We start from the raw sequence: 10,521 nt of genomic DNA, 5'->3' as shown, positions 1-10,521 counted from the left end.
CGGTTTCTCTGAAAACAAGACTGACCCTGGAACCAGTAAGTGAGGGAGAGCCAATCGATTGGTCTTCTGCAATCTTATCTGCCTCATCTGCCTTCATCTATTTTCAGAAACATCACAGTGCACAGCCATTCAACAAACTGCAATGGCGTGTATGTGTGTGAGTTTGTGATATAATAGAAACATAAATGGAAAATGTATGCGTTACTTTAAGCATAAAACACCAAGTAACGAAACAGTTACTACTGACTACTAACTGACTGCTAACTCATAATACAGCTACTCCTTTGCAGCTGTGTGTGCGTTTATGTGTGTGTGTTTGTTTGTGTGTGTTTTGTGTGTGTGTGTGTGTGTGTGTGTGTGTGTGTGTGTGTGTGTGTGTGTGTGTGTGTGTGTGTGCGTGCCCACCCAAACAACCGGGTCATAGGCACACTATTCCACTGGGGGAGCGGGGGGTGTTGTAGTTGTAGGGGGTGTTGTGGTTGTAGGGGGTGTTGTAGTTGTAGGGGGTGTTGTGGTTGTAGGGGGTGTTGTGGTTGTAGGGGGTGTTGTGGTTGTAGGGGGTGTTGTAGTTGTAGGGGGTGTTGTGGTTGTAGGGGGTGTTGTAGTTGTAGGGGGTGTTGTAGTTGTAGGGGGTGTTGTGGTTGTAGGGGGTGTTGTGGTTGTAGGGGGTGTTGTGGTTGTAGGGGGTGTTGTGGTTGTAGGGGGTGTTGTGGTTGTAGGGGGTGTTGTGGTTGTAGGGGGTGTTGTAGTTGTAGGGGGTGTTGTGGTTGTAGGGGGTGTTGTAGTTGTAGGGGGTGTTGTAGTTGTAGGGGGTGTTGTAGTTGTAGGGGGTGTTGTGGTTGTAGGGGGTGTTGTAGTTGTAGGGGGTGTTGTAGTTGTAGGGGGTGTTGTAGTTGTAGGCGGTGTTGTGGTTGTAGGGTGGTGGTAGTTGTAGGGGGTGTTGTGGTTGTAGGGGGTGTTGTGGTTGTAGGGGGTGTTGTAGTTGTAGGGGGTGTTGTGGTTGTAGGGGGTGTTGTAGTTGTAGGGGGTGTTGTAGTTGTAGGGGGTGTTGTGGTTGTAGGGGGTGTTGTAGTTGTAGGGGGTGTTGTGGTTGTAGGGGGTGTTGTAGTTGTAGGGGGTGTTGTAGGGGGTGTTGTGGTTGTAGGGGGTGTTGTGGTTGTAGGGGGTGTTGTGGTTGTAGGGGGTGTTGTAGGGGGTGTTGTGGTTGTAGGGGGTGTTGTGGTTGTAGGGGGTGTTGTAGTTGTAGGGGGTGTTGTAGTTGTAGGGGGTGTTGTAGTTGTAGGGGGTGTTGTGGTTGTAGGGGGTGTTGTGGTTGTAGGGGGTGTTGTGGTTGTAGGGGGTGTTGTGGTTGTAGGGGGTGTTGTAGTTGTAGGGGGTGTTGTGGTTGTAGGGGGTGTTGTGGTTGTAGGGTGGTGGTAGTTGTAGGGGGTGTTGTAGTTGTAGGGGGTGTTGTGGTTGTAGGCGGTGTTGTAGTTGTAGGGGGTGTTGTAGTTGTAGGGGGTGTTGTAGTTGTAGGCGGTGTTGTGGTTGTAGGGTGGTGGTAGTTGTAGGGGGTGTTGTGGTTGTAGGGTGGTGGTAGTTGTAGGGGGTGTTGTAGTTGTAGGGGGTGTTGTAGTTGTAGGCGGTGTTGTGGTTGTAGGGGGTGTTGTAGTTGTAGGGGGTGTTGTGGTTGTAGGGGGTGTTGTGGTTGTAGGGGGTGTTGTGGTTGTAGGCGGTGTTGTGGTTGTAGGGGGTGTTGTGGTTGTAGGGGGTGTTGTAGTTGTAGGGGGTGTTGTAGTTGTAGGCGGTGTTGTAGTTGTAGGGGGTGTTGTGGTTGTAGGGGGTGTTGTGGTTGTAGGGGGTGTTGTGGTTGTAGGGGGTGTTGTGGTTGTAGGGGGTGTTGTAGTTGTAGGGGGTGTTGTGGTTGTAGGCGGTGTTGTGGTTGTAGGGGGTGTTGTGGTTGTAGGGGGTGTTGTAGTTGTAGGGGGTGTTGTAGTTGTAGGGGGTGTTGTGGTTGTAGGGGGTGTTGTGGTTGTAGGGGGTGTTGTAGGGGGTGTTGTAGGGGGTGTTGTGGTTGTAGGGGGTGTTGTGGTTGTAGGGGGTGTTGTAGTTGTAGGGGGTGTTGTAGTTGTAGGGGGTGTTGTGGTTGTAGGGGGTGTTGTGGTTGTAGGGGGTGTTGTGGTTGTAGGGTGGTGGTAGTAGCCTCTACTTCACTCTGCATGTGGGACTCCGGGGAGACGGGGACCCTTTTCACCGAGGTACCTTTGTAGGACAAACACAGGTGTCGCGTGTAACAGTAATTAGGGGTCTTCTCTCTTCATGTAGAAGTCTCCTGACTCCTGATTGGTGCTATGAGCGGCACCTGTGTGTTCGCCCTACGATGACGCCTCTATCAAAAGGCTCTGTCATGCAATGTATCAATAATAAAAAATAATTAATTCAGATTAACTCCGATTTAGTTACTCTGAAGCTGATCTTACTCCTTCATTTAGGGTTGGGGTTAGGGTTAGTTGTGGGGGGGATCGTCTTTTAAACTAGATTGAGTATAGAATTGTGTTAGGTGCATTTCCATAGGCCTATCCTGTTTGAGCATGTAACCTATTTGAATATAAAATCCTTTTATTAACCTTGTTATTCATTTCCTTTGTTCTACCTGTAAAAATAAGTGCACCACTGATAACCCAACATTAGACACATTGGAGTTCGTTTTTTTATTTGTTTATAAAGAAATACAGGGAGGAAAAAAAAGATCTTTCATATTAAGAAAATACACCTATATGTAGCATAGTTAGGCTACATCGCCACAAAGACAACTTATTGGTTCTCACAAACTCCCAGCCAACCTCAGGGTCGTAGGACAACTGAACATGGCATACATGTCAATCAACGTGAGCTTGTAGCTTTAGCCACTCTGTCATGGAAATCCTGTACAAAAAAAGTAGTTGTGGTTGTTTAAGAAGAAAGAGGATATTAAACATTCAGGGACAGCGACAGAGAGGTGATAACAGAGAATTTCCATTGTGTTCCGACAAACTGGGTCACTCACTCAGAATCAGCCAACAGTGGCACATTTCTGGGACTGCAAGATAAGTCCCCCTGTTTCACCCTTCAAGCTCAATTTGCCAATGATGAAGTCAAAACCTGCTGCTGTACATCTATATAATGTGGTTAAATCAAGCAGAACTCAATCTCCAAAGGGAGTAAATGAGAATGCGCCGCTATTACAGTTTATTATTTTCAACTGGCTGCATACATTTGATCAAAACAAGAGCAGACTAATCTCGCAAACACCCGAATGTGCAACAGAGTTCACTGCAGAATAATTGTTTGCGCCGACTGGCAAATGTGGCCTATGTACCGCAACCTGCAACACGACCTGTGCACAGCTCATCCTGAGAGGCCGGCCCCGAAGGTCAGAACACCGTCGCTGCGGCAGGGTGGGTGGGGCTCGGCGGGGCCGTGGTGGGGGCGTGGTCGGGTGTGGTGTGGTGGTCGTATCTTGGCGGCGGTTTCACATCAGCCACTTGCCCTTCTCCTTGTCAAACTGCTGTGCCCAGCGGCGCGTCAGCTCCAGGTAGATGTCGGGCTTGCTGGGCTGGTAGTCCAGGTACAGGCGGGTCACCGTCTTCCTGGGCACGGCGCGCTCTATCTGCGTGCCCTCGTGCCACTGGTTGAAGGAGGTGATGGTGACGATGTCTGGCCGCACCGTGAGAGCCGCCTGCAGCGACGTCTCGTAGTAGCGCCCGTTGACGCGGTTGCGCGTGTTGTGGTTGTTCCAGGGCCGCACGGCCGTGTCGGCGTAGCCGGGCCCCACGCTGGGCACGAACAGCAGGTTGTTGCCGTCGCAGAAGGTCTTGATGGCGCGCCAGTTCTGGTGCGAGGAGCCGAAGGAGAAGCCGTTGGAGGCGAAGTAGGTGTACATGCCGTCGAAGCCGCCGTTGAGGATCTCGTTCTTGTGGCGCTCCTCCACCACCAGCGCCACGAAGACGCCGTCGTAGGGTGTGCCGCGGAGGCTGTGCGAGCCCTTGGCGGTGAGGAGCTCCGCCCAGGCCTCGGACGGCGTCAGGTAGGAGTCGTACACGTAGAAGAGGGGCAGCACCTGGCCCGTGGTCGACCGGAAGCGGTAGAAGGCTCCGTGTGCCCCGTACCTGAGACCATGGAGGAAGGATGTGGTATGGAGGTCATTGTTATGTACATCTGAACAAGGGGGCAGGCTGGGAGCAGAGCTTTGACTTAATGAGCTGGCATAAGACAACATCAGGACTTGGATGCTTTTCATACAGATGAATAAATTCACTAAAGTTATTCATGCCGTGATTCATGTTTAAACTGGAGCATACTTTGCTTAAGGTTTGTTTACTCAATGTTTGTTTTATAATTCATTATATTAAATTAAATTAAATAAAAAAAAAAAATATTTGAATTAGTATTAGGGCTGCTTGTCTAGTCGAACCTACTACTGCTCAGAACCTCTGTAACCTTAATTATATCAAGAGTACTCAAAGCTTATTAGTTATACTCTACATTGTACACACATAATGATCCATCTTCCTACATTGTACCAGTAGACAATAGTAGCCTTGCTTCCGGCCAAGAGAGAGAGAACGAGAAAGAGAACGAGAAAGCATCTATATTTAACCAGCCCTGTTCCTGATCCCTCTCTGGGCTCCCCTTGCACCAGACTCCCAGACCTCCGACCTGGGAGAAGGCTTGATAGAGAAGCGGAGCTCAGTGTGTGTCCGTGTGTGTGCGTGTGTGTGTGTGTGTGTTACAATCAGAAGGGCAGACCTACTTGTCAATGATGTACTTGATGTTGTTGTGCACGCTCTGGTCCGTCCGTCCCTTGTACGGCTGAATGTGAAACGCCACCTGTGGGAAGATACAAACGTGACCAAGAGTTATGTGGAACAACCTTTTGCGCCCCGAGGTGCATTGTGGTCGCGTAGCTCGGATGAATATGGATGAGAGTGTGAATGTCGCATATGGGACCATGCAATATTAAGAGCTCATGCTGGTATGGTATTGTTATTCATCCTAAACAGCTTATCGATGTGCTGTATTAACACACTGTGCTGCTCTTGCAGTGATGAGTGAATAGAACGCAGGCTTCTCTAATGATTTTGTTGAGGCCCTCGGAGAAATCAATTTTCTAATTAAAATATCACCCCAACTTCATCCGAATGAAACCACAGCGGCCTGTGTGAGTGTGTGAGCGTGAGTCTGTGTGTGCTATTCAATCTCAACCTTTCATGAACATACTCATTACTAGAATCAACATCTCCACATCACTAAACAACTCCATAGGGCAGGATGGATTAATTGTTTGGCAATTTTGTTGATTTTAATATTTGATGCCTCAGTCAAAAGTGTATTGAGGCTGCAGCTTCTGCGGTCAGGAAACCTAGGGGAGGTATCCGAGACGACACAAGAAACAATTGTCTGACTGCCGTCAAGTTCTCTGGAAAGGTTGGGATAGGGGGGGTGGGATATTAATTGTAGATGCAGAAGATAATACGCTGCCTATAACTTGTTCACTTTGTTCTGTGTGGCCGTGGTGTATGTGTGACTGAATCTCTGGATGCAGAACCCTGCAGAAACAGGTTTCAGCAGACCTCTGCCGTCTTGTATAGCACTGAAAACATGACCCAAACAGCCAAGGGGCAGACAGATATATGTTTTCCATGTAGGGCTGTGGTTCAGGGGGCTCCGGTCGCCCGCTCGTGTCATTGAAGGAGAGCCAACGAAATGGAACGCGGTCACAGTGGGCCGAACGCCTACTCCGTCTGTCCACAACAGTTTCCATGGTAACGAGGCAGGCAGCTTATTTGGCGATAGTCTATTTTTCCCACTGCGACGGGTAACAGGCTGTTTAAGTTCTATCGACTGGATAAAACAAATAATTAATAAAAAAATACACAACCACCATGCCCGGCCGAAAAGGTAAGCAGCCACACACCTCTCCCCTCGGCAGAGGATATCGTCCGCTTTGCTACCGCGGTTGAGTTCAGTTCTGCGTCACTAAGCGGTTCTCACTTACAGCTCTGACGTCACTACCCAGTGTGCGGTAGGTAGAGCAACGAAATCAGATCTGATATGTGACACTTGTTCTACTGTGTCAGTGACAACTTTAGACCGAGGCGCCGTTGTGGCGTGGAAGAAGAGTCCGATTTGTCTCCAAGTGTCTTCATCGACTTGGCTTGTGAGCCTGGGAGAGGATGACGCACAAGGTTTGTTCAAAATATACGCGGAGGTCCGATAAAGGTCAGCTATCTCATATGAATGCAGCCTTCCCAGATGTGTAAACAGATGCTGATGGCCAGGCTAGCGGCTTTAGAAGGGGGGGGTTAACTAGGAAGATGTAAAGAGAGATGCTGAGGGGGTTGTCGTGGTTACGGGGGAGAATGTACATCTCTGCATGTTCCCTGTCCTCCCTGTCATGGTCATCTGATTGAAGGCGCTGTTGGTCATGTGATGACGTGTCCAGAGGTCAGTGGTTGGTCCATGACATCACTTCCCTGCTCCTCAATCCACCAGCTGGACATGACTTCGTAAAGCCACCATTTCAGCTTTTCATAACCGAGCAATGACAATTTTGCACGTAGTCTTTGGTCACATGCAAGGGTAGAAATCGTGGCGCCGTCTGTGTGGGAAAGTTTATGTTACAGCACAGGTCACACATATTGATCCATTGGTTTATATTGTTACTGCATTCTGAATTTAAACTGAATAATACATGAATATTTTGTCCTCCGGAGAAATTGTGTATGATATGGCAACAAACCATTGCCTTTGAAAATCAATGTTTTTTTGTTCTTTTTTAATCTCCGGTTTTGAAGCGAACATTGTGAAACAACAATGATTGTTTTTGTACCGTTTCCAAATGCCTCTGATCTGAGGATGTGAAAGGAGGTAGAACACCAAGCGCTCTTTATTAGACGTGCTGTAGAGCAGGACAAAGTTCAGCTCTTCCGAGCATGTGCGCAGAGGCCTGGCATTTGATGGCCCCTATGCATCATATGAGGTTCGCCCTGTAGCGCAGACCACATTCACACGCTTGCCTTCCAACAGCAATGGCATTCAATTACTCCACTTTGTGTATGTGTGTGAGAAAGAGCGAGTGTGTAATGGATGGATGCGTGGAGAGTCTGAAACTCCATTCCAACATTGTACAATCCTGAACATTGTGAACAAATTGTACCACATCTACCACAAATTGTAGGCCTACCACACATTGTACGGCCAACAAAGCCTTGTCAGTGAGTAACGACCTTTGACTCTGGCCTACATTGTGTTTATTGATGTTCAGTGTTCCCCTCCTGTCTCATTGTTGCTATGGCAGAGGAGATGGAAATGTGCATTTTTTTTCTTCTTCTTTTTCTCTCTCTTCTTTCAGCACCACCTATTATGTTACGAATTGGCGCTTTCGCTAAATTATATATGGTCCATATCTACCATTTACCTGCCAGCTGTGGAGTTCATAACAGCACAGCACATATTCTGTGTATGCATATGTATTTCCACCTGCCGCGTTAAATTGCTTCATTAATCTGCATGTTGCTGTCCGCTTTTTATCTCCTTGTTTCCCCTAGTTTGTAATCCACTGTGCTTATGAATGTTATTGGACATATCCAGGCCGTCCTTTTACTCATAATCAGCTGCTTTTCATGGATTTGCATCTGCTGCGATAATCCTCCCCCTCCCTCCCACCAGTTGTTATCTCCTTGTAAAGATCAGTCATTGGTTTTATGGCTGAAGTGGGCTTCAAATGTTATCGTCCCACAAATGCAGCGAGTACATTTTATAGTGCATAATTCCCCCCCCTCACCTTGCAGTTTATTAAAGCGACGATAAACATGAATACTGCGACCAGGAATGTTGTTTTTCATTCCGGTTGTATGTCAGGTTACCAATGGAACGGTCAACGGATTTACGACGCAAAAGACGACCAAAACAACAACAACAACAACAACAACAACAACAACAACAACAACCACACCAGCAGGAACATGAATGGAGAGAGAACAGGAAGAGAGAGGTTTGCCTCACCCGTTACCTTGATGCTGTGTCGCTGCGCCGCGTCCATCACCGCGGGAACCAGGTCCTCGGTGGGCTCCCCGTGGTTGTCCGCCACTCCGGGAGGGTACCACGACAGTACCAGCACCCCTACAGTCAGAACACCACGACAGCGTTCACCCCCCAACCCAACCCCAACCCACCCCAACCCCACCACCCGCAAAGGAACGCCACCAGGCATCAGTACGTTAGAATGTGCTGTCAATTTTCTTCATCGAGGATGATGGGGGACGTTTTTTTTAAACACAGAAGATGAAGACCAAGAATACCAAAAAGCAGAAGAAGAAGAAGAAGAAGAAGAAGAAGAAGAAGAAGAAGAAGAAGAAGAAGAAGAAGAAGAAGAATGGAGAGGTGGGTGCGGGGGCAATTTAAAAAAAAGAACAAAAAATCAGAGTTTTAAAGTAGAGGGGTAGTAGTAACGTTAAGAAGAATGTTCGCTCTCCTGGTTTGGAAACAAGCCAGCATTTAGCCTCGGGAGTCGGAGGAGGTGCGAGAAGTAGCCTTACCTGCAGCCGAGGCCTCTATCTGGGACATGTGGGACTCTAGCACGTGGGGGTCCCTTGAGCTGTACGGTCCCAGCTCCGGGTAGAAACTGGAGGCAATGTCCTCGGGAGGCACGTGTCGGCCCTGAGCGTGGCTGGCGGCGATCTTGGGGTCCCAATGGGGCACCAACACGTGGTCCCAGTGGATGTACTTGCTGTCCATGGTTGGGGAGCCGTACCAGAGGTAATAGAAGATGTGCACGTCGTAGAAGATGCTGTGGTCGTGGTCGGACTTGGTGAACACCACTTTCGTGTCGCCGATGCCCGTGTCCGAATGGACGGGCGACACCACCAGGTCTTTGCCATTCTGACGCCTCCGCTCCGGCCTCTCCCCCGCGAACTCGATCCCCGGAGCCAGGTCCGAGAAGCCGTCGCTCGGCTTCAGCGTCCTCAGGCCCATCATGGTCCCGAATATGAACAGAGTGAACAGAAAAAGAGCGATAAACGCCTTCTTGCGCAAGCGTGTCATGGTCGCTGTCTGTGGTGCTGCACAGCACGGGTGCTGATGCGTGATGAGGATGATGGGTGCTGCAGAAGAGGCGAGATCGTGCGTGGTTCTGCAGTCTGCAGCTTATTGTGAACTCATCGTGCCCATGAATGCAGTCTCACCTTTTGAACACAAACTGGCGTGGGGGGTAACTCGCTGCAGGGGTAAACAAAAAAACAAAAAACCGTTCGGAAAGCATCAAATCACTGCAGTGATTCGTGCATCTTCCGGATCCATTCAGAGCCTTGGCATCCGGTGGGCACAGAAATCGAAGCGAGAACCAAATGGGCTTTGGGATCAAAGAGCCGGCGATTCACCCGTTAAACTCTGTGCTAAGCTAGAAGGGGTTCATTTTTCAGTCCTCACCGAGTCGTCGTGTTGGGATCCTCAGTGTTGTCTCCCCCTGCCTTCCCGCGGTCCTCCACGACACGAACGGGAAGATCTTTCCCGATTGCTGGTGGTATGCAAACACACAGGGACGGCTTGGCTGGCGTATTTGAAGTCAAGACCATCGATAGGTCTTAGCTAGTCTAGATCAGGGTCGAGGCTGGACGTAAACCCAGACGACGTGTTACCTTCGTATTTGCAGCCCCTCGGTCGGTTCGCCTGCGTGCTTGGCGCCTCCCCTCTCAAGCCGCTCTTCCGGGGACCGGAGCTTCCCCTCTCTTCATTCATTGGCTCGCAGCCCCCGGTGGCACTAGAGGTTTACTAGAAATGGGTCGACGAGTGTGTGTATGCGTGTGACATACATCCGTCGTGTGTGACAAAGTACATCTATACGGATGGCTTGCCGGAAAATAGGAGAAGACAAAGTGAATTGTCTATCCATGGATAACCTTATACATCTCTCACACACACACACACACACACACACACACACACACACACACACGCACACACACACACACACACACACACACACGCACACACACACACACACACACACACACACACACACACAGAATAGGGTATTTCTCTACAGACGCCAGGAGCCGCTTTTATCTTCCATCTCTCTCGCACAGCACTACGCGTCACAGTCCATCATGGCTGTCCCATAGTTTACAACAAACTTGAAGACATCGGTAACCACCGGTTGTGTCTGCTGTTCCCCCCCCCCCCCCCCCCCCCCCCTGCTTTGGTGCAGAAGTACCATTATTTAGGAGACACCGGTTGGGTTTGAATAAAAGTTAGACCACGCGTTGTCCACATAAATAATCTAGCACATGCAACAATTCTGGCAAAGACTGAACTTCTACTCCAGACGTGTGTGTGTGAAGGAGCTCTATGGGCTTCATTGATTGATCGGTTTGATTTGTAATTTCTTCAGTGACGAACCCTTGTCTGATGTCGAGCTTTGTATGAGAGAGAGAGTTTGTGTGTTCCCTCTATCAGCCAAATTTTATTTCTTGCACGACACAGAAGGATGGGGCCAGCCAGAGC

At 49.2% G+C, this 10,521-nt stretch overlaps 1 protein-coding gene across 1 annotated transcript; it reads right to left on the bottom strand.

The window, feature by feature from the left end:
* Positions 1-2,671: 2,671 nt before the first annotated feature.
* Positions 2,672-9,798, bottom strand: maneal (mannosidase endo-alpha like). Its single transcript, XM_060042821.1, has 4 exons — positions 8,559-9,798; positions 8,033-8,142; positions 4,772-4,848; positions 2,672-4,127 (listed from the first exon to the last, which is right to left on the bottom strand). The coding sequence occupies exons 1-4, from the start codon at positions 9,061-9,063 to the stop codon at positions 3,491-3,493; spliced, it is 1,329 nt and encodes a 442-aa protein (XP_059898804.1). The 5' UTR covers positions 9,064-9,798; the 3' UTR covers positions 2,672-3,490.
* Between the last annotated feature and the right edge of the window lie 723 nt (positions 9,799-10,521).

The sequence above is a fragment of the Gadus macrocephalus genome, chromosome 22 (assembly GCF_031168955.1).
Source record: "Gadus macrocephalus chromosome 22, ASM3116895v1".
NCBI classification, from domain to species: domain Eukaryota; kingdom Metazoa; phylum Chordata; class Actinopteri; order Gadiformes; family Gadidae; genus Gadus; species Gadus macrocephalus.
The sequence above is the reverse complement of the archived record's forward strand: the minus strand, read 5'-3'. Positions and strand labels throughout refer to the sequence as shown.

Coding starts and splice junctions, on each gene's coding strand:
- maneal (XM_060042821.1), bottom strand. CDS start 9,063: ATGACACGCTTGCGCAAGAAGGCGTTTATCGCTCTTTTTCTGTTCACT. Junction 4,849..8,032: donor CGCAGCGACACAGCATCAAG/GTAACGGGTGAG, acceptor ATCTTCCCACAG/GTGGCGTTTCACATTCAGCC. Junction 4,128..4,771: donor ATCAAGTACATCATTGACAA/GTAGGTCTGCCC, acceptor CCATGGTCTCAG/GTACGGGGCACACGGAGCCT.